The 26,316-nt window shown below is 39.5% G+C and overlaps 1 protein-coding gene across 2 annotated transcripts; it reads left to right on the top strand.

Moving 5' to 3' along the window:
* Positions 1 to 566: 566 nt before the first annotated feature.
* Positions 567 to 26,316, top strand: ptbp1b (polypyrimidine tract binding protein 1b). Of its 2 annotated transcripts, XM_028445113.1 has the most exons (15): positions 600 to 640; positions 3,917 to 3,950; positions 13,399 to 13,459; positions 13,531 to 13,703; positions 15,104 to 15,250; positions 15,331 to 15,453; positions 16,821 to 16,931; positions 17,218 to 17,389; positions 19,559 to 19,636; positions 20,316 to 20,455; positions 20,680 to 20,713; positions 21,676 to 21,768; positions 22,975 to 23,191; positions 23,328 to 23,405; positions 25,764 to 26,316. In XM_028445113.1, exons 1-15 carry the CDS (start codon positions 633 to 635, stop codon positions 25,894 to 25,896), a joined length of 1,602 nt encoding a protein of 533 aa, XP_028300914.1. In that variant the 5' UTR covers positions 600 to 632; the 3' UTR covers positions 25,897 to 26,316. The 2 variants fall into 2 exon arrangements, with proteins under 2 accessions (XP_028300915.1, XP_028300914.1); XM_028445114.1 differs by lacking the exon at positions 3,917 to 3,950 and having other exon boundaries at positions 567 to 640.

Below are 26,316 nucleotides of genomic sequence, written 5' to 3'. Positions count from 1 at the left end.
TTTGTTTAGAAGTCAGAATAGATAAATAAGTTATAGGTGAAATGTATAACAATTATATATATATATATATATATATATAGGTGTATACTATATGAATAGAAATGAAGTATTATATGGAGGTTAATTTTTATTCGCCTAATATATATTAATTGTGTTTATGTAGTATTTATTATAGGAACCATTATATGAGTAGATAGTACTGATATTGAAGGAATGTATAAATTCATACTTCCTTCTTTTCAAACATGTAACAGGCTTTGACCAGAATTTGGTAGTTAGATTACTTTCCTTGTTTGTTTATTTGTTTTTTTTTAAAAATGTATTTATTCATTGTTTTATATAAAAATGCATAAATAACTAAAAATACAATGTTTAATGTTAAATGTAAAAGGTTCAATATGTTTATTTTTGTTGTTTCATCAGATTTTGTGAATTGTCAATGTTATTTCTTTGTTTATATAAATAAAAATAAATAAATCGCTGGTTCCGATCAGCCAATTAGCGAACGGACTTTCTGCATGGCCCGCCCCTCGCCCCGTAGACTGACCAATGACAGCCGGCTGAGCGCCATCTTGTGGTCTATATAAAAGCCGCCTGGGGCTAACCTGTTGATTTCAGTTCCGTGTTGTGCGATGGACGGGTGAGTGAAAATCCCCCTTTTTCCGCCTTTTCTGCGGTTTTACACACACGCGGAGGCGGTGACCAACCACTGCCGCTATTTACAGTTGTCTCCCGGGCTGCTTTTAGCTCTAGCGATCGGAGAGTTGGTGTTTTTTCTCCGAGCTGGAGGCTAAAGCTAGCGGATTTAGCTGCAGCGTTAGCCCAAGGAAGGGCCACTGTAGACGGTGAAAAATCTGCTTCTTTCACCGTCTACACGTCCGGACGGTCCTGCAAGTTACAACAGCCTTTCATTACCACCCTATCAATGTTTGTTAAACATCACAGGTCACTTAGTTTAGTGTAAAGATGAATAAAGTTAGCATCACAGCTCTGCAGCGTTCACACGCCCACCGAACCGACGTGTTAATGTTCACTTTAATGACAAAACCAAACCAAAAGAAACAGATTTTTATCAAAGCTGCACTAAATCAGACTATACGTTTGTCGATTTAAATTATTTTTTAAAAGCTTTAGCTGTAAAAACATGGAGCCGTTCATTAAATCTATGGTTTTCTCTGTGAAGTTCAGGTAGATAAAGGGACGCAGTTGTTGTTGTTTACCTGTTTTCAATCCCTGTTTACCACCAACATCACACGTTTATTTTTTCCTTATCTACTTCTATTAGAGGTGTCCATTGCCATGAATCTGACGATACGAATCACGAATTGCATGTCATGATACGATATATCCCGATACTAAATACATTATATATCACAATATTAATAATTACAAGTTTCATCTTTACAAGTATACAATTGTGGGAAATACAATTTATTAAATTTCTTCATAAACTTGTGAGAAGCAGTAAATGATATCTAATAGTAATTCAAGCACAAACAAAAAAAACAAATAATATTTATCAAAGTGTCAAATTAAATTTTTCCAGAAAAAAACCAATCTTGATTCTGTTAAGTTCCTATATTCTTTAATAAGAACTAACCACATCTATCAGTGTTTAGTATGCTTTATGTAAATAAAGGTAAAAGTCAAAGTGAGATAGTTTAACAAGGTCTGATGGTGCGTTCACTGACACCTAGTGACCAGGAGTTTATGCTGTGCTATGTTATACATATGTTAGCGACAGTAAATGTTTTTTTTAGTTAAAAAAATTTGATTCGGACATTTTTTGGATCGATAATTGCGCGGTGAAATGTTGCGTTATATCACCAAATAAAATGTTTTCTTACACCCTTATCTATTTGACCATTGATATAAAATTGTGTTCATTTATGAAGGTATTTATTTTAGTGACGACAAAAGAAATGTACACTGTAAATGTTTGTCTTTTTCTGATCTATTTAAGTGTGTACGTTTTTGTAGACTTTAATTAGTGAGCGTAGCTGTGGATGCTTTACACCAGTAGAGTCGTGGTTTTGGGGCTAAACGGTTGTAGAACTGATCATTGTATCAGGGTTGATGTCTCTGGGTTTGATTTAAAGCCCTGTGATGTAGTTACATGAGCAGGTCACAGGGGGCGCTGTTAGAGTAGACACTTCTCTGTGCAGACAAACACAAAGAAGGGGCTGATCAGCCTCAGCCCAGATGTGGATGAGAGCCTCCACCCCCATGTTGCTGAACATTGTTTTATTGTTTCACGCTGTTGCCGCTTCTGCTTACCCACAATGCCCTGCGCTCTCCGTCCTCTGATACTTTCTGTTTGGCTGTGTTGTAATAACTCTAAAGTAGTACACACTACAAACTCAATGAGTATATATACTGTAGTGTCTACTTAGGGGTTCTCTACGGGAATGTTTCACAGTGTGGGGGGATCATGAAGTGAGCGCTGTAGGGGGTTCCCTGCTTGAGCTGCTTAAACTGAAATAAGTGTTTCTCACGCACAAGTCACACACACAAACATTGGCGTGTGCGCGCACACAAACAGTTGTGCGCGCCTAAGTACACACGCAAATACTCGTGCACACGCGTAGCTCTGCAGGTGAAGCAAACAGCTCTGTCAGTCATTGAACTATTAATCACATGATGTAACGAAACCATAATGAAATTTGTTGCCAACACTTTTGTCGATTTTTATCAATTTGTTGTTGCAGCTTTAATATTTATGTCCTTTACTAATAAATACACTGTAGACAACTCATAACATGTGATTCAAAGACATGTTTTTCTAATTTAAATGAGGTAATATGGGACTGTTATAGACACCCCCCCCTTTTCTATAGTTTTATTTATTTGATTGTTTTTGTTTCGATTATGAAGCACACTGTTTATATTGGATGGTGACTATGGTTACCAAGAGGAGGATGCACACAGGCAACATCGGAGGCAGTCCTCATGGTCCTTGTTGAAGATGGGAACCTCTGATCAGATGTCTTGTAGTAAATATACGGTTCTCTAGACTTGGTTTGTGTTCACACTGGGACACACGCAGTGTTCGTTCTAGGGGTGTCTTGATCAGATTTTGATATCGGTTTGATATCAGCCAGAAAACGGATATCAGATTTTGTCGGACTGTATCTAAAATGTCCGATATCAAAAATGGATTGGGACGCCCCTATAGAATACTGTAGATATTATGTTGAAGGTATAAACTGGTTAATAATAAATGGCTCAGTTTTTTTCATCCCGACTGTTGCTGACTATTGTTCTGTGTTTCAGTAACATCACATGATCAAGTCTTTTCTAACATTACACACTACAAAATAAGTCATAAAAGTATGTATGATTTGTGCGGATATCGGATAGGTATCGGTCAATACTCAAGGCTGCAATATCGGTATCAGAAGTGAAAAAGTTATATCGGGACATCCATAGTCGTTCTCTCCTGGGCCTGTGGTTTATTACAGAGGTGAACATAGAGGGGGCGGGATCATGGACAGGGGGTGGAGTCTTGTGTGTGTGTGTGTGTGTGTGTCCGTCCCTGAGGGGGTTTCACTCCCATCTAGCCGGTTTTTCTGCTGCTGTGAGGCTGAAAAATGTGGCTGTGCTTCCTGTATCTTCTCACACTGATCTGAGTGACACTAACACACTGAATACACACTAACACACTGAATACACACTAACACTGAATACACACTAACACAATGTCACACACCTTTATGGTATAAACCAGTGATAATGGTCGACTTTGAACAGTATCAGGCTGAGTGTATTAAACGGACATGTGACATAATGACATGATTGTAACCCTCTACATTCCCCGTCTCATCTGAAGTACATTAATATGAAGTAACAGTTTGACTCTATTTAAGTAGGAGGAGCTTGTTTTTCCCTCTGACGCGTGGCTGTCTTCTCTTCACAGCAGTGTCCAGCTCCATTTATCAGTTGGTTCTAAGGTAGGACTGACTGTGTGTGCTGTGGTTGGTCTGATGCTGTGATGTCACTGACTCTTTCTCTCCAGTTAGTGTCACATTATAACCCATCAGTTATCAGCCACGCAGCAGGATACATAAAAACATCCATACGCCACTATTACAGATCATTTCTACTAGATGTGTAACATCAACAGAGCTGATACGTCAGGGTTCTGTTGAGCGTAGGGGTCCCCAACGTTTCTGTTGGTTTTTTTCCTTTTTTAATGGGTACCGTTGTAATAATTGTTTCACACTGGGATACTAAAGGGACTTCTAGACGTGCACGGGTTGTTTTAACTCTCTTTAATCTACATAACCCAGAAACACATACATCACCCATACGGTCTGTTTAATACAGGCAATCTGCTTTACCTGAGGACCCCTGTAGCTGCCCCTGATGCTGCCTGTGTGCATCCTCTGCTTGGTAACTGTACTTACTGTCCAATATGGACAGCTCTTCAACCACGTGTAGCAACACATGAAGCTGCTCATCATGTTTCTAACTCACAACGTATCATTCTACACACACACACACTCTGATGGGAATACGTCTGTTGAAACGTGTTTGTCTTCATTGTGGTCAGACAGGTTCAGGACGTGTTCTCACGGGTCAGATCTTCTTTTTTTGGTTCAATTAAAGCTCGTGTGTGTGTGCGTGTGTGTGCGTGTTTCAATATTACTGCAGGTTTTACATAATACCTCATTTAAATTTGTCTTTGAATCAAATGTTATTTCTTGTCGCTACAGTGTGACAGTATTTATTAGTGGCTCTACACTAACTTTCTCAGTTGGTCACACCTTTTTTTCCTTTTTTTTGAGTGGGGGTGGGGGTAGTGTATAGCATAGCTCCGCATGCTAATGAATAGTTGACTTAACTAACATACTGTAGTTTTGTATGAAGTAAAGATTTACAATGGATCGAGATATATTTGCTAAATGTTTTAATATTTTAGTGTCAATATTAAGTTTTTCTGCAACAGTGGCTGAAATAACAGGTCATTTAGTTTATATAATTTTAAAAGTAAAAGTAACAATTTTTAAAAAAAACATTAAATCATAACAACAGGTTACATTTATTCTGTTTTTTTATTTTACATAAATACTGTAGATGAATGAAGTTAACAGTAACATAACCAACTTATCATCTGCATTGTTTCACCCCATGAATTAAATTCAGAGGGTCCAGCTCTGATAGTGGGGTCTCCTAACCCTCTTCCCCTGGTCAGGGGTCTGTAACCTTTACTCTACAAGGAACCATTGAACCTCATCTCACCTGGATTAAAGTCCTCCTGGAGCCATAAATACCTTCTCTATGAAGACAATACAGTGTATTACATTATATACAGTTAGAATTATATAGAATAATGTTTGATTTAATATAATTAGATTTTTATTGATCATGAAAATGGAAACTTAAAAACAGTTTAAAATGAAATAAAATAAATTGACATCAATAAATAAAACAGTATCTTCATCTTCAAATTCTTACACATCTCAGTTTACATGAACACAATGTTTATAAAGAAGATTTTTATAGTTAATGTATATGAAAGTCTATAAAAAGTAACATGAATATGATAACACATGATCATGTGATCAACACATGCTAATTACTCATTTCTTGCCACACATAAAACATACATATTTAACCTGTACATTGGTGGTTAAATGAATCTGTTCCCACACAATTAAAATCTGTATTTTCTTCCAGAAATAGTGTTTTTGTTGGTTTAGTTTCTTACCAGGGATTTAAAACTTAAGGTTAGTCACAGGTGGAGGAAAGTTGATGGTCTGTAGATGTTGTAGGAATGTGCTGAGTCATTGTACAGCGTGATTTATTTTATGTTAACACATTTTTATATCATGATTTTATTTGTCATTGATCATTAATAACCTCTGTAAAAAAATAACTATTTATTTCAATAGTTTTTTAAAGCTATAGGGAGCCATTGTACAAGAGTCAAAGGGCCACATTAGGCCCCAGAACCGCAGGTTGCAGACCACTGCTCTGAGAGAACCACAGCTGAACATCTGTCCTGGTATCATAGTCCATCAGTTCTGGTCCCTCCATGATGATTCTGATGAGTGTGTATGCTGTATTGCTGAGCTCAGCACATTCTTCATTTTTACTGCTGCTCTCAATGTGAGCGTGTACTCTGTGAACGACTCGTTATGTCTGGCTCTGTTCACGGACCGTGCGCACTCCAAAGGAGCACATTGTTTAGACTCTGCTCATTCACCGTTGTATTACCCGCAGCAAAGTTGCGTGAGCGTGCACCGTCTCATCACCTGCAGCGCTGCTGTCAAACCAGCCTCTGCTCTGAAATCCTTGGTCAACCAATCAGCCAGTCAATGCCTGCAGTGCCTGTTTATAGACGGTTTTTATGGTCATTCCGCTGCGTGGAGAAAGAGAAGTGCACTCTGTGGGACATGACGAAGTGCTCAGCCGCTCCTATATAATGGCATCACCCTATACGTACTCGCACGGATACGACCAGATAAAATTTTCACTCACACACACTGAATAAATTCTCGCATATGCGACCATTTTGGTCGCTGTCTCGAGCTCTGTATGAATGTATATTATCTACAGGTGCTGGTCATAAAATTAGAATTATAATGAAGAAGTTGATTTATTTCAGTAATTCCATTCAAAAAGTGAAACTTGTATAATGTCTACATTAATTTCACAGACTGACGTATTTCAAGTGTTTATTTCTTTTAATGTTGATGATTATAACTTACAACTAATGAAAACCCCAAACTGAGAAAATTAGAATATTATGCAGAGGTTTAATATTAAAGACACCCGGTGTTCTACAAAGGCCTTTAGATGTTCTCCAGTCTAGTTCTGTAGGTCTACACAATGATGGAGAAAACTGCTGACCTGACAGTTTTCCAAAAGACGACCATTGACACCTTGAACAAGGAGGACCAGACACAAAGGTCATGGCTAAAGAGGCTAGATGTTCACAGAGCTCTGTGTCCAAACACATTCATAGAGAGGTGAAGGGTAGGAAAAGATGTGGTAGAAAAAAGTCTACAAGCAATAGTGATAACCACGCCCCCTGGAGAGGATTGTGAAACTAAACCCATTTAAACATGTGGAGGAGATTCACAAAGAGTGACTGTAGCTGGAGTCAGAGCTTCAAGAACCACCACGTACAGACGTATGTAAGACATGGTTTCAGCTGTAGCATTCCTGGTGTCAAGACACTGAACTAGAGACAGCGTCAGAAGCAGCATAACGTGGATGGCTGTTCATCATAGGAATGGGATCCACACAAGGTTCCTGCTGCTTAACAGAAGGTTTTCCTTGCCGCCATGATGAATTCATGTTGGGTGTGGGATACATATGTATGTGTATATACGTATATATGCACATGTGTGTATCCATAAAATGAAGAGTCCGTCCTTAAGACTGCTCTACTGTAAAGTGTCTTGAGATACCATTGGTTATGATTTGGTGCTATACAAATAAAAGATTGATTGATTGATTGAAGCGTCTCGTCTGGGCTAAAGACAAAAAGGACTGGACTGCTGCTGAGTGGTCCAAAGTGATGTTCTCTGATCAAAGTACATTTAGCATGTTCTTTGGAGATCAAGGTCCCAGAGTCTGGAGGAAGAGAGGAGAGGAACAGAATCCACGTTGGAGTGCCATGTGATGTGCTGGTGTTGGTCCACTGTGTTTCCTTAGGGCCAAGGTCAACGTAGATGTCTACCAGGAAGTTTTAGAGCACTTCATGCTTCCTGCTGCTGACCAACTTTATGGAGATGCACATTTCATTTTCCAACAGGACCTAACATTTGCACACAGTGCTAAAGCTACCAGTACCTGGTTTAAGGACCATGGTATCCCTGTTCTTGATTGGTCATCAAACTGGCCTGACCTTCACCCCATAGAACATCTATGAGGTATTGTGAAGAGGATAATGTGAGACACTAGGGCTGGGCGATATGGCCTTTTATAAATACCGCGATATTTTTAGGCCATGTCACGATACACGATATATATCTCGATATTTTGCATTACCCTTGAATTAACACTTTGATGCACAAAATCACACCAGTATGATGATTCTATATGTCTACATTAAAACATTCTTGATCATACTGCATTAATATATGCCAATTTTAAACTTTCATGCAAAAAAGGGGATATCACAACTAAGTCAAAGTTGACATAACTGTATTTATTAAACAGTGAGTGGCTCAAACATAAAATTGTCAACAGAAAGTGCACGTTCTGTGCAAAATTGTCACAGAGACATTTCAAAACAAGACATTAGTGCAGGATGCAACTCACATGGCATTTCAAAACACAAAATTAAAGTGCATTTTTTGTACATAATGCCATTACAATATTTTAAAACAAATAGTGCCCTTTTGTGCATGTTGTCATTAAGATGACATTTCAAAACAACACTAAATTTAAGTGCACCTTTTGTGCATAATGCCACTAAGATATTTAAAAAAAAAAAAAAAAAAAAAAAAAGTCCGTGAGTTTAACGGTATGGTCATTTTCAACACCGCACAGACTACAAGCTGCGATATATCGAGTATATTCGATATATCGCCCAGCCCTATGAGACACCAGACCCAACAATGCAGAAGAGCTGAAGATCACTATCAGATCAACCTGGGCTCTCTAGGAATCGTTTGTTTGCTTGCCTATCAATTCCACTTATCGGTGCCTCTTACGTCGCAAATACGTAACGATGAACTCCTCCAGGTCCTGTATATTGTGTTTATGCTAGCACCAAGTGAAGCTCCTCCCACCATGAAGTTGTTTGCTGTGCACCAGTGGAGAATCCACCTCTTCCACCCACAGCTGTGCTGTGTTTGTAGCATCTCTGTGCAAAAGTTGCTTCTTGCACAAACGTTTCTTCCAAATTACAAACTTCCACAAAAACACTTTACTTCAATAAATTTGGCCCTCGGAGAGTTTAACATTTCAAATTTGTTTACCTCAGTAGCACTCGTTTCTGAACCCTGTGATCCCCCTACGCTGTGAAACATTCCTGGTGAGAACCTTGTACGTTTCAATTAAAGTCAGTGTATCAGTTTCCAGTAGTTTAGTCTATGGAACAGGAATGTTTTTAGCACTAAACTATGTGTGTGTGCAGGAATATCTTTGACTGCGTTTCATCCACATTCTGTCAATTTCCACGTTCAACAATGGATTCCGTCTTTATTGGTCGATTCTGTGATTCTGTCTGTGATTTCATAGAGCCCTATCCATGAACACCTGGAAGTCCCTTTGAGTCCAGGTGTGTAACAATTATTGGCATGATGCACATTTAAAAAGGAAAAAAAAACAGAAACCCCACCTACACTGGTCGGAACACAATGTAGGGGATGACATCACAACGTAAGGGCTCCTATGCACAACAGCGCTGGAGAGAACCCTGCAGAATAAAACATTTGGTTTATTTTCAAAATAAAATACTCCATAAATCTCCAGGTATTTCACATATAAATATTGACTCCTGAGTCTTCATTGCTACAGAGACAGATGTTACTCATCCAGTGGTAATCTGATTACCAGTGGTAATCTGATTACCAGTGGTAATCTGATTACCAGTGGTAAAAATTGGACTTGAGCGACTTTAGCATCTGAAACATACGTTGACTTCTTTTAAAGTCAGAATTATGTAATAATAGGTCTGTTTAGTTTTCTGTAAATAATTTGTGAAAAAATAAATAATTTTTTTTGCTCAACAGGATGTGTTTTAAACCACTGTAAATATGACTTTATTTTATCATAATCATAAGATCTCATGATTCAGACTCACTTCCGTCCCGTCTCATCATATTTTCCTTCATCCAGTGATGGAAACTCACGTCTGATCCAGAGTGTAAAACAAATCTGGAAAAAATGTGCCAAACTAAATGGTTTGACTAAACTTCTCTTTGTTCTTGACACATTGTCATCTCCTTGTGTGTGATTGGTCTGAAATCTAAAGTAGGTGTAGTTTGTGGTGTGTTTGCCTGGGGGCCAATCAGCATGCTGTGTGCACGGGTGATAAGCGAGCGGTGCAAGTAAGAGTCTAAATGCTCAGTGTTTGTGTGTAGTGGGAGCAATTGGACCGGAGCAGTAGGGGGGGTGTCCTCTTTCCTCCTGCGTCACCTGAAACCACCGCTGAGGTTTCACATTAAAAGCACAGAGACAGCAGTGAAGCTCACTCTCATCTCTGCTTTGAAAGTGTGTGAGTGAACATATTAATACAGGATTATGATTATTAATAGTAGGTGTTGAAATTTTTTTATTTGGTGATATATCGCAATATTACATCGCGCGATTCTCGGATTGATTCAAAATGCATCCATATTGATTTAAAAAAAAAAAATTGGAAGTCTTTTCCACTGCAGCAGACATTAAACGTGCACTGAAACCTGAGCATGTTGACCAGTTTGTGTTTTTTCAAACATCCAAAAAGACTCGGTGCTCGGCCCGCCAACAGCACGAGGTGGGCCAAGCACCGGATCTCCGCCGGCGGGGAGGGGGAGGGGGAGGGCGGCTGCTGCTCCTCCAGCCGTGGCGCGAGCCCAGCCCGACCGACCCAGCCCTTAGAGTCAATCCTTATCCTGAAGTTCCAGGTCAACTATTGTCTGCATACACAATCACTAGACAAGGGAGGCTGGCCTCACTGACTGACTGTTGATTTTTGCGACAGTGCTGCGGCGCTTGTGGCCACTAGGGGCGCTTGATGTGAAAGTTACAGGTCTAGCGCCCCTAGTGGTCACAAGTTACAGTGTGCCTTTAAGTTGCACTTAAGTCAAAGTTGGTTTAAAAGCCACAGGCAGATATGTATTTTTTTTATTTTAAGTTCTTGGCTCATGGCATGTTAAAGCCAATATAAATATATTTCATACATAATTTTCTCATGAACCTGTACAAATGTACAGATTAGTTGTTTCTTAAGTCATATATTAAAAAATTGCAATAATCGCCTTATACTTAATATTGGGATATATCGTATCATGACCTATGTATCGGGATCTGAATTGTATCGCCGGATGCCAGGCAATACACACCCCTAATTAATAATAATGTATTATTATTAATCAAATCACTGTTCTAACATTCATCCACCTGTGAACATGATGATGAATATATATTGAAGTATAGTAAATATACTATGTAGTAATTTTATAGTAAATAATGACAAGATTCAATCAACAAAAACATTAAAGAAGTGAATACAATTTAAAAATAACAATTGTGAAATGTAAAATTAGTGTTGATGATTAAGTGTTGCTCTAAATAATCAGCAAAAGTTAAAGATGCTGATGTAACCCTACTTTGTTTACGGAAAGAGGATTTTAAAAAAAAACAAAACTGTTGTGACCTGAAAAGAGTCTCTGTGGTTTAGTAATAGACAATGATGCAGAGAAGAAGAGTTCTCCTAATGTACTTCCACCCAAAAGTCCTTCTATCCTCAGGGTTTGTGTGTCTTCAACAGTCTGTGATTTAATCTCTAACTTTAGCCACCAGAGCGTGTCAGCTCACTGTTTAAGGGAGAGTAAAGGTCCCTTAGGAGAGCTGTATGGGCTGTGTGACATCATCAATCATGTGATTTCACGATGGAGGAACACAGGCTGTAAAACTGTAAAGTAGTCCTACTTTTAAAAGGTAATAAAATTAATATGGTGTAAAATAATTTATTTGACATAGATTTACTAATCAGGACATTTAGAAGATTTTAGGCCAAACTTAGATTTTGAACATTTTCCTTGTTTATGTCAGTGTGTCCCACAGACTGATGACCTTAAGGTTTCAATTTGCTCTTTAAGGAATGTTTGGGTCCATTGTTGTTCTTGACAATATTTCACTCTATGTAATAGAGCTGGGCAAGAGTCGCTGCTTTCTCTACTTAAGTTCAGTTAGATGATCACTGAGTGAGTTCTAACACAGACCTTCATCTAAACACTACTGAACTCACTCACACGTGCTGTCCCTTAGAGTAGAAACAGACTAAAGTGGCACATATTGGGGAGCTGGTTGTTAATAAATGTCCCATTATTTTTTTTTCTTCTTTTGTCTATTTTGTTGTCCTATGTATTTTTGTTTTGTGTATTTATTGTATGTATTTCTTGGATTTTTGTTCTTCCACTGTGTATATTTTTCTCCTTTTCTGTGTTTTGTTGTTCTATAAAGTATTTGTTTTGTTCTTTTGTGTATTTTTATGTTAATTTGTGTTTTTGTAGTAATTTTATGTATTTTTTGCTGTCATTTTGTGCATTTACTTTTGGGGGGCCGTTAGTTGTCCATGCCTGTGATACATGTAGACCCTCAACTATAACAAAGTTCACAGAAAAATGAGCACTTAAACACAATGTAGGGTAATAATAACTAATGATCAAAGCAGAGATAAAAATGTGTGATGAGTATTTTAACTTTACAGTTTGACCCACATCCCATCCTTTAACATTGAGGAGGCGGGGTTTATGACCTATACTGCAGCCAGTCAGCAGGGGGAGCTCTAAAAATAAAAGCTTCACTTCCCTGTGAGTGTGCGTCATCCATTCTTTTTACAGTCTATGGTGCATGCACACACACTCGCAGTGTGCGCGCACGCACACACACTCGCAGTGCGCGCACAAACACACACTCGCAGTGTGCACGCACACACACACAAACACTGATGCGCGCGCACACAAAGCTCTGCAGGTGCAGCAAACGTCTGTGTGTCAGTCAGTGACATGAATCCCACGACGTAACAAATCGATAATGAAATTTGTTGCCAACCATTTTAATAATAGATTTTTATAGATTTGATCGGTTCGTTGCAGCCTTAGATGTATTTAGCATTCCCAAAGCGCTGTGATGTTTGGGATTCTGCGTCAGCAAATGTAACTCAATTGTCTTCCTGGTCAGACTTTATTTGAATTGAAATTCATAAGATATATATTGTATATCGCTATTTTGAGAAAAACCGTTATCGCCCAGTGCTGCTATGTAATTATAGTGTGCGCGTTTGTTTATTTCTCTTTCCCAGTATAGGTGTACTGGTTCTGTCCCAGCTGGTAAACGCTCTGTACACGTCTGCGTCTGTTCGAGCTCGTCTTTCTCCGGGTTTTATTATTTATTTGAGCACCTGTAAGTGGATCTGAGCAGCTTTGTCCACAGACCAGCTCAGGTTGCTCATATCTGACCAATCATGTGGCAGATCACCAGGGGAGTAAACCCCTCCCTTTAATATATGGGTATTAGGGCTGGGAATACTTATGTATCGATGCTTGTCATTGTTTCTCACCGTGACTGTTGCTGTTTTTAAAAACATTGAGACACGTTTACCTTTTTTACTTTTCCCTTAAAGCAACAGGACGTGATTAAATCAGAACTAGAACATGGTTTGGCGTGTTTTCCTGCGCTCCCACAGAGGTGCATCCGTGTGGTTTTACTGTGTGATGATGTGTGTTTCAGAGAGGATCTGATCAGCTTTTGTGCAGCGTTGCTAACGGCCCGTATATCATGAGCACCACAGGTAACGTTTAGAACCACACAACATGACGATAGGACATCATTAAACATCTACTTCCTGTTTGTGCCACGTAGCCAATGGCAGCGACAGTAAGAAGTTCAAAAGTGAGCTACGAGGTCCAATCACGTCGTCCAGAGTGATTCACATCAGGAAACTACCCAGTGACATCACAGAGGCTGAGGTTATCAGCCTAGGACTTCCCTTTGGAGACATCAGCAACCTGCTGCTGCTCAAGGCCAAGAACCAGGTTAGTTATTAGCATTATTATTAATAATAATAATAATAATAATAATAATAATAATATAGCCAAGAACCAGGTTAGTTATTATCATCAATAATAATCATAATCATAATAATATAGCCAAGAACCAGGTCAGTTATCATCAATAATAATCATAATCATAATAATATAGCCAAGAACCAGGTTAGTTATTAGCATTATTAATAATAATAATAATAATAATAATATAGCCAAGAACCAGGTTAGTTATTAGCATTATTAATAATAATAATAATAATAATAACATAGCCAAGAACCAGGTTAGTTATTAGCATTATTAATAATAACAATAATATAGCCAAGAACCAGGTCAGTTATTAGCATTATTATTAATAATAATATAGCCAAGAACCAGGTCAGTTATTAGCATTATTATTAATAATAATAATAATAATAATAATAATAATAATAATAATATAGCCAAGAACCAGGTTAGTTATTAGCATTATTAATAACAATAATATAGCCAAGAACCAGGTTAGTTATTAGCATTATTAATAACAATAATAATAATAATATAGCCAAGAACCAGGTCAGTTATTAGCATTATTAATAATAATAATAATAATATAGCCAAGAACCAGGTCAGTTATTAGCATTATTATTATTAATAATAATAATAATAATAATATAGCCAAGAACCAGGTGAGTTATTATCATCAATAATAATCATAATCATAATAATATAGCCAAGAACCAGGTCAGTTATTAGCATTATTAATAAAATAAAGCTGCATAATAGTTCTTTTTCTTGTTAAAAGTGCAACTGAAAATGTATTTTGTGCCTTAACAATTGGACTTAAAAAAAAAAAAAAACCGTGATTGCACTGATTTACGTCATATTTGTTTAGACCAGCAGAGGGCGCTGGTAACACAGTGGTCGGTTGGCATGCAGATATCTTGCAGTGAAGAAGAGAAGCTATGCTAGCAGACAGAGCTAATAGAAAAACGTGACTTTTACAGATATTCAAGTAATATTACAGATATTCTTTCGATGCTAAAGGGGTAATGAATCATTTATTAACATATTTCAGAGTAGAAGGCGGCCAGAAAGAAACTATTAGCAGACTCCGCCCGCCGCCTACACTTGTGGATAGTACTGCGATTCAATTTTCAGAAAATCGATATCAACCGTGATACCTATGAATCAATTTTTAACTGCCTTACGATTAATCGTTACATCCCTAGCAAAGAGCCATTGGGCTGATGTTGCAAACTTGTGTTAGTGTGGAATTATTCTACAATATTCCCTCAGTATGACAATAAATAAACCATCTTAAGTTAATCTACTGCAGTAATTATCTCTGATCTTTATTCAATGCGTGCGTGCATGTGTTGGTGTGTGTGTGTCATTGTGTGTGTGTCAGGCGTTCCTGGAGATGAACTCTGAGGAGGCGGCCCAGAACATGGTGGGTTATTACTCCACCATGATGCCTGTCATCAGACATCAGCCGGTGTACGTTCAGTTCTCTAACCACAAGGAGCTGAAAACAGACCACTCCCCCAACCAGGAGGTAACACGCACACACACACACACACACACACACTGTGAGCTGTATCTTCACCTCACTCTACGTGTGCGTGTGTGTGTCAGAGGGCTCAGGCGGCGCTGCGTGCTCTCAGCTCACCTCACGCTGATGGAGCAGCTCCATCCTCTGTGCTGAGGGTGGTGGTGGAGAACATGCTCTACCCCGTCACCCTGGATGCTCTCTGCCAGGTACACACACACACACACACACACACACACACACACACACACACACACACACACACACGCACACACGCACAAAGCCTCACCATTGGTCAGCGACTGAAGGAGGAGGTCACCATGAAACAAAAGACAGGACCAAACATCAGGGACCTGTGTAGAACAGAGTTGGCACAAACATGTGACTGCATCTGATCTGAGGGTCACATGATCAACCTGTACATTTATTGTGGGGCTGCACATTTTTTTAGAGTGAGGGCCACATGTGGCCCCTGGGGGCCACCAGTTGCTAATGCTGATAGTCACCATCACATCAGTCCTTTACAGCAGGGGTTCTCAACCTTAGGGTCGTGAGAAACTGGGAGGGGGTCACCAGATGCCTTCAAGAAATTACAAATATTTTTTTAACAATTTCAGCCAATTTTTGCTTTTTACCATTTTTCTGCAACTCCACCAAACTCACCATATTTTAACCTATTTTCATCACTTTTTATTGCCATATTTTTTCTCCTTTTAATATATTTTTGCTACATTTCTCACATTTCTGACACTTCTACATCACATTTTAATGACTTTTCTACACATTTTCTCCACTTTCCAGACATGTTCATCACTTATAAACCATTTCTACCACTTTTACACCTAATGTCACATATGTTGACCTATTATTGTCACTTTTAACCTCTTTTCATCACATTTCATGATCATTTTTGCCAATTTAACCAGATTCACCATTTGTTATGCCATTTTAAAATTTGCAACTTGTACCAAATTTCTATTGTTTTTAAAATTCCATTTCACTGCCTTTTCCACCTTTTTTGGTCACTTTGAACCATTTTATTAGTGATTAAAACCAGGATTTCCATCTTTAAGATGACTATTATAATAATAATAAACGTTCCTAGATAACAGTGGATATTATTCAGATGAATCAATAAATGTGGTTATTATATTATGCACAGAATATGTTCAGCTGAATATTGCAAAGAAGCCACATTCGCCTTTCGGTGGAATGAGTTAAAAACAGGGCGGCATAGTAGCGTGTGACGCAGTTAAACAACTTGCAGTGATTTTGAGTCAGAACTTTGTGTGCATGTTGCTACGGAGTGCTAACAGCTGATGTGTGTAAACAATGGGTCCGTGGCTCCATTTAAAAAATGTCAGAATATTGAATAAACCTTTACTTTCTTTAAAAAACATGTCTACAAATGTATTCTAGGCTCTTTATGCACTATTGAAAAAATAGTGAAAAACTTCACAACCACATTTGATATTTCAGTATTATTCGGTATTTGGTCAAGCGTTTATATTTTATTCTGTGCTCCTCCTCTGGTGTTCCCTTAGTGCTGACTCAGCGTTGTGTCGCCCTCTCTCAGATCTTTGCTAAGTTCGGTACGGTGTTGCGTATCATCGTCTTCACCAAAAACAACCAGTTCCAGGCTTTGCTGCAGTACCAGGACGGAGCCTCGGCACAGGCTGCCAAACTGGTGAGATACACACTGTGTGTGCGTGCGTGCGTGTCAGTGTCAGACGGTGTCATTTCCTCTCAATCCTCCACTTCCCTCAACTTCCTGCACCGCAAAATAAAGTGTCCTCACCTTTGATAGTGTGTGTGTGTGTGTGTGTGTGTGTGTGTGTGTGTGTGTGTGTGTGTGTGTGTGTGTGTGTGTGTGTGTGTGTGTGTGTGTGTGTGTGTGTGTGTGTGTGTGTGTGTGTGTGTGTGTGTGTGTGTGTGTGTGTGTGTGTGTGTGTGTGTGTGTGTGTGTGTGTCAGTCTCTGGATGGACAGAACATCTACAACGGCTGCTGTACGCTGAGGATTGGCTTCTCTAAACTCACCAGCCTCAACGTTAAATACAACAATGAGAAGAGCAGAGACTTCACCAGACCTGACCTGCCCTCAGGGGATGGACACGCCCCCATGGAGCACCCAGCCATGACCTTTGGTAGGACACACACACACACACACACACACAGACCTTAAGTCAGTTTTGTTTCCAGTAACAGTATTTCATTACATTAGAAATAGATTCCGTTACAGTAAAAAAGAAGCAAATTGCTTCTCTCGTCTCCTTTTTCGGCATGTACAAAAAAAAAAAAAAAAAAAAAAATGAATGTAACCATGTCGGAAATAAACTGAATAAATAAATAAATAAATAAATAAAAAAAATAAATCCCACCCGCTCGTCCCACGTCTGTTTCTGTTACATAAATTACAATATTTGATTTATAATAATATATTATTTTAGTTAGTGCAGGCCAGGGCCTCTGCACCACCACCTCATCCTCCCTCCCACCGCAGCCTCTTCTCTCCCACAACACGGGGGGGTCCTGGTCCTGTCTATAGGACTCACTGGTCTCTGTAGAACCTCTCCCTCCAGAGTCTCCCATGCACCTCGTCCTCCAGCAGTGCCTGATAAGCCACTGTGTGTCTTTACACATTGTGAGCGTGTTTCTTTTTATAACAGCTACAGGTGTTGCAGCTGATTAATCAGCAGTTTTCACAGTCATGTGATTTTAATTACTATTATTATTAATATTAAACTGTATTTGTAGACGCACGCACGTCACTGGCAAATATATCCTTCATATATAATATATGTTGTGAAATGTATAATGTTTGATTATTTAACACAAATGTATTAATTTCACGGAGCTGTCATTAATTTCATCCTTCTCCTGTTGGGGGCGGAGTTTCCTGTTTCTCATGATTTAGTGCGTACGGCAGTGTCATAGTTGCCATGGAAACATTATCTCACCAGGTTTTTTTTAATAAGTCCCTTTCCTCTGTCTGAAGAAGCAGAATGTTTGTGATTTGATGCCGTTGCACACAGTGATGGAGGAGGAAGTGGACTGTGACCCACAATTTAAAGAAACGATTATAAATAACCAGGAAATATTAACTTAATTCACTTTTAGCAGTGCAAAAAAGTTTTTAATATTGAACTGGAAGTACTGCGCTCAATACGGAGAGAGAACCGTAATCTTCAAATGAAAATGAACGTTTTGATCATTTTGCAACATCAAATTAGTCCAAAATAACAGATACACACACTTTTGGTGTTTAAAAGCCGTTGACTAAGTTTCAGGTCAAACAGACACCGCGCTGGGAGATATTTGCTACACACACACGCACTCACACTTTTTTTGCATTATAGTATAGATGGGACTGTACATGATAAATTGATAAATAAAGTTTGCACTTATGCTGCGGTTTAGGTAGAATCTGATAAGACATAAATTCATACAAATAAAAGTATTTATTTAGCATTTAACATTTCTTAGTACAGGGGTGATTATCATCCAAGGTTAGTAATTCATATACAAACAGATTATCGAGCAGAATAACTTCATCTATAAATGATGTGTGTGACTCACACTCCCAGAGGAAACATGGGGTGTGTGTGCGTGATACTTGCTACCTGTCAATCTCTCCTCCGTGGGCTCCAGGCACACGCATCAGCTGCGCACACGCATCAGGTTGAAATGCGTGTCTCACGCCCAGTGCGTGAGAGCTTTGCTAGTGTATCAGTGTGAGCGCACAGACGGCCCACCCCCCTCTCCGGTCTAACCCTCCATCCGGTGTAACCAGTGTTGATTCTGTGGTAATTTCAAAATAAAATGAATATAAATGTTTTGAAACATAATCACCAAATGCTGTAAGTTCAAAATAACAGATGCACACACTTGGTGTGGAAGCTGGTAAAAAAAGTTTCAGGTCAGATGCCGCGTCAGAGAGAAATTCGCTCCTCAAACGCACACACACACACACACACACACACACACACACACAGAACTTCCTTGCTTTTATAGATAGATGCAATCCTAATCCAACAAAGGACCAATGGAAATAGTTCTACATGTTCTCACCATCTCCAGATTTAATGTGGGATCAAAGGAAATCAAAGAGAATGTGATGGAAATGTTAGATTATGATTTAAAACGATGAATCCTGGTCTGATTACATGTTTGTGTCCATAGTTCTTAATAAAATGATCAGTGTCCATAGACCTTCAGCTAACTAAACGTTCTGTGTCAGACCCCCCTGCTCTTACACACTGTTTATTGTTTGTTGTTGTTTATTGTTGTTTGTGGCTCCTCCTCCTCTTCTCCAGCTCCAGGGATCATCTCTGCTGCTCCATACTCAGGAGCTGCTCATGCTTTCCCTCCAGCCTTCACCATTCAACCAGCCAGTGAGTCTTTACCATGTACCATCACTAACTAGTCCTGGAACGCTTAAATTAACTATTATTATTATTATTATAACTCAACCAGTTTAGTCAGCTTTTTGTTATTACACTTTAACACCCAGCAGACTTTGTTTACATCAGCTCTAATCCACTAATGGTTTATTCTTTCACCATAATTAACATTTTAAGTTGAATAGCGAATTTTGATGATTTTGTTTTAACATTTTCAGAGGTAAATATTCAGAGAAACGTGTGTAAAACAGTTTAAAAAGTGATGCTGAATAATTGATCACTTGTTATTTTGTGTTGCTTTTTCCACCAAAAGTTTTATTTTTGTTAAACAATGTAATGTTACAGTGACTGTGTAGACCAGATGGGAACACATGCACTACATTTACCACACACGTAGAGTCAGAAAACACACACGTAATGGATTACACAAAATGACTACAAAAATACACAAAAGTAACCAAAAAAATACACAAAACATCAAAAATACATTAAATTACCATAAAAACTCAAAATGAAAATACAAAAAATACATAAAAGTACCAGAAAAACACACAAAACTATAAATTACAACAAAACATCATGCTGAGAGAGAAACTCAAACAACGAAGAGATAAATACACAAAACCACAACAGAAGTACACAAATCTGTGTGTGTGTGTGTGTCTCTCAGTGTCCTCTCTGTACCACGGCCTGGCCGTCCCCACCCTACCCGGGGCGCTCTCCTCTCCGTCCATCCCTGGGACCAGGCTGGGCTATCCCAGCGTTCCCAGTGGACACAGTGTCCTGCTCGTCAGCAACCTCAACCCTGAGGTGAGAAACTCCCAGTGGTACCTGAACACATCACAGCACCACACCTCAGCGTCAGTGAACGCATCACAGACTCGCATCATTACAGAACAACACACACACACATGCACTCTGACCTCTGATTGACCCTGTCTTGTCTCTCCTTGCGTTTGCTCCATTGCCGTGGAAACCTGGACCCTCCCACCTTTACCTGTCCTTACTTGCTGCCGTCTCTGCTGTGTGTACAGAGAGTTACGCCCCACTGCCTCTTTATTCTCTTCGGTACGTGCACTGCTCACACACTGTTTCCTTTATATTTTAATACACATTTATATTTTTAATAAAACCATTTTAATTTATTTTTTTCTTTAAATAAGTTCAGTTAAAGTTTGAACATTTTAGGCAGTTTTAGGAAATAATAAAATAAAAATGCATTGGATTTATATTTCAGCTTTCAAAGACACTCAAAGCTCTTTACATTGCATTATTCTTTCACTACTCACACACGGTGGTGGTGGTGGTGGTAAGCTACTGTTGTAGCCACAGCTGACTGACGGTATTAAAAAAATAGAATAATTAAGTGTAATCAGGTTACATAATTACGACTAATTAAGAAAATAAAATTATATTAAATATATAAATAAATTAGAAGATAAATAAAAAAAATACCAAGAAATAAATAAAACACTTAAACAATATTAATATTTAGAAATAATAATAATAAAATCAAGATTGGTAAATGGTAAATGGACATGATTTATATAGAGCTTTATCACCACTGAAACAGTCTCAAAGCTTTACATATCAGCTCATTCACACACCAGTGGGACAGGACTGACATGCAAGGCACTAGTCGACCACTGGGAGCAACTTAGGGTTCAGTGTCTTGCCCAAGGACACTTCGACACATAGTCAGGTACTGGGATCGAACCCCCAACCTCTCGATCAGTAGACGACCCTCTACCACCTGAGCCACGGTCGCCCTGATTAATAATTATTAATGATAAACTGCTGCTCTGACTTTTTATTCCTGCATATTTCATAGAGTCTGAGTGTGCATGTTGGGTTACTGTGAGTTTTCATGTTCTCAGTGCTGAGTCAGCAACTTTTTTTGTAGTCAGCAATAACTCAGACGGTGTCATTTCCTCTCAATCCTCCACTTCCTTCAACTTCCTGCACCGCCAAAATAAAGTGTCCTCGCCTTTGATAGTGTGTGTGTCTGTGTCTGTGTCTGTGTCTTTAAGGTGTTTACGGGGATGTGATGAGAGTAAAGATTCTCTTCAACAAGAAGGAAAACGCTCTGGTTCAGATGTCTGACAGCACACAGGCTCAGCTAGGTAACACACACACACACACACACACACACACACAAGGTGTCAGCGGAAAGGTCTGTTCCTCCTGTAAGAATGAAATTACTGTAATGTCAGCTCAGAATTGTAACTACTAAGAATGTAATTTCAGATATCTAAAATGTAATTCTTACTAGTATCAACTACAATTCCTTTTAAAACTAGTCAGAATTGAATTATAGATATAAAATAAAGAATAACATATAAGATTAAATGTTCAAACAGTTTGAACATTTAATCTGATATATATATATATATACAGTCGTGTGAAAAAGTGTTTGCCCTCTTCCTGATTTCTTACTTTCCACACTTAAAGCTCTGATATCATGTTATAGTAAAACCTACCAAAATCATCTACAGCCACATATGGGTAATATTTTACATTTTGCAAAATAAAATACTATATTATTAAGAAATATGACTTACTTTCTTTAAACCCGGAAGCTGAGACGCACGGTTTTTTGGAGCGCCGCCTCTCCTCGTGTGAGTACCTCCTATTTCATGACGTAGCCCTAGAGCCCCGGCAGCATGGGCAACAGACACGCCCACAAAACTTTGTTTATATAATTGAAATACATTCTCTGGAACTGTTTACAAAGAAGTGAGTATGGCTGTGGTTAGAGGTTTGTTTTACTTACGGCTGTGGTCTCTCCATCAGTGGGGTTTATTGTGGGAATCGCTTCGCTTTGAAGACGTAATTTACTGAACAATCCACTGTAGAACTGGCCAAGGTTCACCACTTCTGTAAAGTGACGGTCACAGACTAACAGATGATGGATGGTGTGTCACGTGCTCCCAGAGATAAATTCCAACCACTTCTGGCGAGTAGACTCATCTTTAGGAACTTTGAACAAATTCCGAGGACTCATGCAGTCGAACACACGTTTTCGGTTACTCGTCATTATCTTTTGGTTCAAAAACAAAGACCGTTTCTTTTCCCTTCTCGTGGATTTTCCCAGCTGCGATGCGCGCAGGGGTCCCCCTGTCCGCCGCGCCGACCCCCAGCAAAGGGGGCCGACGACGGCAACGAGGCCTGGGAGTAAGGGAGGAGCGCTACCGTCGCGGCAAAGAGGGCAGAGCAAGAGGAACATTGATGATCTGGTGCAGCACTGGATTCTTCAGAATAGAATCCACAGATGACCTGACGACCAGAGGAATTGTAGCAATGTGCTAACGTGCTAACGTGTGTTTCAGCCATGAGCCATCTGAGTGGCCAGCGTCTCCATGGGAAGCCTGTCCGTGTGACTCTTTCCAAACACAGCAGTGTTCAGCTGCCCCGTGAGGGCCACGAGGACCAGGGCCTCACAAAGGACTACAGCTCCTCCTCCCTTCACCGCTTCAAGAAACCTGGCTCCAAGAACTACGCCAACATCTTCCCTCCATCCGCCACGCTGCACCTGTCCAACATCCCGTCAGTGGTTCATTTATTCTGACCTACCTACCTGTCTCTGTGGGCGTGGCCTCCTGTCTATGACCTCCACCAGCAGGAGGCGTCCACTCTGATTAATAAACACCTGTGTGTGTGTGCGTGTGCGTGTGTGTTACAGACCGTCTGTGGTGGAGGACGAGCTGAAGATGTTGTTCTCCAGCTCTGGAGCCACAGTCAACGCCTTCAAGTTCTTCCAGTGAGTCTCTGTTCTCCTAGTTTCACCTGAACCTCTCACAGCAAACAGGACGTGATTTAGTGTGTGTGTGTGTGTGTTCCCAACAGTAAACACACAAAATGATTTCAAAAATACACTAAAGGTCAGCATCAAGACACTAGATGACTAATAATATACACAAATTTGACAGAAAAATATACAAAACAACAAAAATACAGAAAATTACACAATAAGTCAACATTTATACAAAACAACAGCAAACATGAACAATGTAAGAAACGTACATTAAACAATAGGCTCGTTTGAGATGCGGCCGAGGCTCGCCTGGATGATTGGCGAGAGTAGACGAGCGCGGGGCTACAAATCTGCTGCCAAATCGAACAACTCTGTCTACAACACGATGGCTGAAGTCGCGTTTGTTTACGTCTTCGAGGAAGAGATTGAAATGGAAGATATTTTAGAACAGTGGTTTCCAAACAGGGTGCCGTGGCACACTGGTGTATCGTGAGGCAAGTCCAGGTGTGTCGTGGGATTTTGGGATGACCAGAACTCTTCCTAGACCTGGGCATCCAGCCAAACTGAACAATCGTGGGAGAAGAGCCTTGGTGAGAGATAAAGAAGAACCCAAAGATCACTGTCACTGAGCTCCAGAGATGCAGTATGGAGATAGGAGAAAGTTTTACAAAGTCAACTATCACTGCAGCCTTCCACCAGTCGGGGCTTTATGGCAGAGTGGCCTCAGTGCAAGACTTATGAAAGCCTGCATAGAGTTTAACAAAAAACACATGAAAGACTCCCAGACTATGAGAAATAAGATTCTCGGATCAGACCAAAATGTAACTTTTTGGTGTTAATTCTAAGTGGTATGTGTGGAGAAAACCAGTCACTGCTCATCACCTGCCCAATACAATCCCAACAGTGAAACATGGTGGTGGTAGCATCATGCTATAGGGGTGTATTTCAGCTGCAGGGACAGGATGACTGGTTGCAATTGAAGAAAAGAAGAATGTGACCAAGTACAGAGATATCCTGGAAGAAAACTTCTTCCAGAGTTCTCAGGACCTCAGACTGGGCTGAAGGTTCACCTTCAACAAGACAATGACCCTAAGCACACAGCTACAATAACAAAGGAGTGGCTTCAGAACAACTCTGTGACCATTGTTAACTGGTCCAACCAGAGCCCTGACCTAAACCCTACTGAACATCTTTGGAGAGACCTGAAAATATCTGTCCACCAACATTCACCATCCAACCTGACAGAACTGGAGAAGATCTACAAGAAGAATGTCAGAGGATCCCCAAATCCTGGTGTGGAAAACTTCATCATTCCCAAGAAGACTCATGTCTGTACGAGCTCAGAAGATGTTTCTACTCAATACTGAGCAAAGGGTCTGAATATTTATGACCATGTGATATTTGACTTTTTCTTTTTTAATACATTTACAAACATTTCTACATTTCGTTTTTTTTCTGTCCAGATGTGGTGCTGAGTGTGCATTAATGAGAAATAAAATCAACTTTTGATTTTAGCAAATGTCTGCAATGAAACAAAGAGTGAAACATTTGGTCTGAATACTTTCTGTACCCACTGTACAGTATATACCCTCCTATCAGACTACCTGAAGTCACTGATCTGATGTTTGAATTATGTAGAATATAATCTACAATTTATTTATTATGAATCCAACTTTACATCCTGAAAAACAAATGAAAACTTGTGATAGATCAAATGTTGAACATTACATTAAGTCATGAATGGAGAAGATTTTGAATTTGGGAATTATACAAAATCATGCCACTACTTAGAGGAACTTTGTATTGCTATAATAATGATAATAATCATAATTGTATATGATAGATAGAATGGTTCTTTTATTAATTCACAAGCTGAAACCAAACGTTTCTCACCAGCCACACAGTGCAATAATGATATAATATTTTTATGTGTATTTTACTGCAGGGTTATTAGAAAGTCCACGTTCTGTTTATTTTTCCTTTGTTGTCGTCGTCGTGTACCATGAAATGTGATGACTCGTGGTGTTAGTGTTTATGATGGTAATACAGAGATGTGTTAAATTTAATGTTTTTGTCACTGAACTCTGATCCAATCATCTGTCAGTTCTCCGCTGACAGGTGGGCGTTTTCCCATCATGCACTGGGCCATGTAGCCTCAGCAGCGGCTGACCCCAGGCTACCCAGCATGCACCGTGTTTTTGCAGTCATCTGTCAAAACTGCGTCCGTCTGGCTCATCTCGAACATGCCTAAGGACAATAATCCACCAAACGTTCTGATTGGTCGTTATTCTGATGTTGATCATGTGACCATCAGATGTTTTGTGGCTCCGCCCCCTGTGATAACAGTATTTCCTGTGTCTACAGGAAGGACCATAAGATGGCTCTGATCCAGATGGGATCAGTGGAGGAAGCCATCGAGTCTCTGGTGGAGTTCCACGACCACGACCTGGGGGAGAACCACCACCTGCGTGTCTCCTTCTCCAAGTCATCCATCTGAGCCGCCGCGCTAGCACTAGCTAGCACGCATCTGTAAAGTAACTTATTGTAGTTTGTAGCTGCGTGTGTGGTTTACTCCTCCCATCATGTTTGGACCACTCCTGTGCCTTACCGAGGTTCACACACACACACTCCTGTTACATCCTTTAATTACTTTGTTCTAAAGTTGCAGCGTTTGAAACCTGAGGTCATGAATCAAAGGCTTTCACTGCCTGGGTCTGATTGGTGGGCTGGATGTAAAGGGGCGTGTCCTTTTAGCTGGTTTTTGGTTCCTTTTAAAGTTATCCTCCAGTGGTTTTACAAATGTGTCCTAAAATCTTCTAAATGTTCTTATTAGTAGATCTATGTCTAACAAAACACATTATTATGCACTATATTAGTTTAATTTCCTTTTAAAACCAGAACTACTTTATAGTTTTAG

The sequence above is a fragment of the Gouania willdenowi genome, chromosome 4 (assembly GCF_900634775.1).
Source record: "Gouania willdenowi chromosome 4, fGouWil2.1, whole genome shotgun sequence".
Lineage (NCBI taxonomy): Eukaryota > Metazoa > Chordata > Actinopteri > Blenniiformes > Gobiesocidae > Gouania > Gouania willdenowi.
This window is presented reverse-complemented; position numbering and strand designations above follow the sequence as displayed.

What these genes read in the sequence shown, in the direction of transcription:
- ptbp1b (XM_028445113.1), top strand. An exon ending in GTATATCATGAGCACCACAG is followed by an intron (nt 13,460 to 13,530) that starts GTAACGTTTAGA and finishes TGTGCCACGTAG; the next exon opens with CCAATGGCAGCGACAGTAAG. An exon ending in CTGCCTCTTTATTCTCTTCG is followed by an intron (nt 20,714 to 21,675) that starts GTACGTGCACTG and finishes TGTGTCTTTAAG; the next exon opens with GTGTTTACGGGGATGTGATG.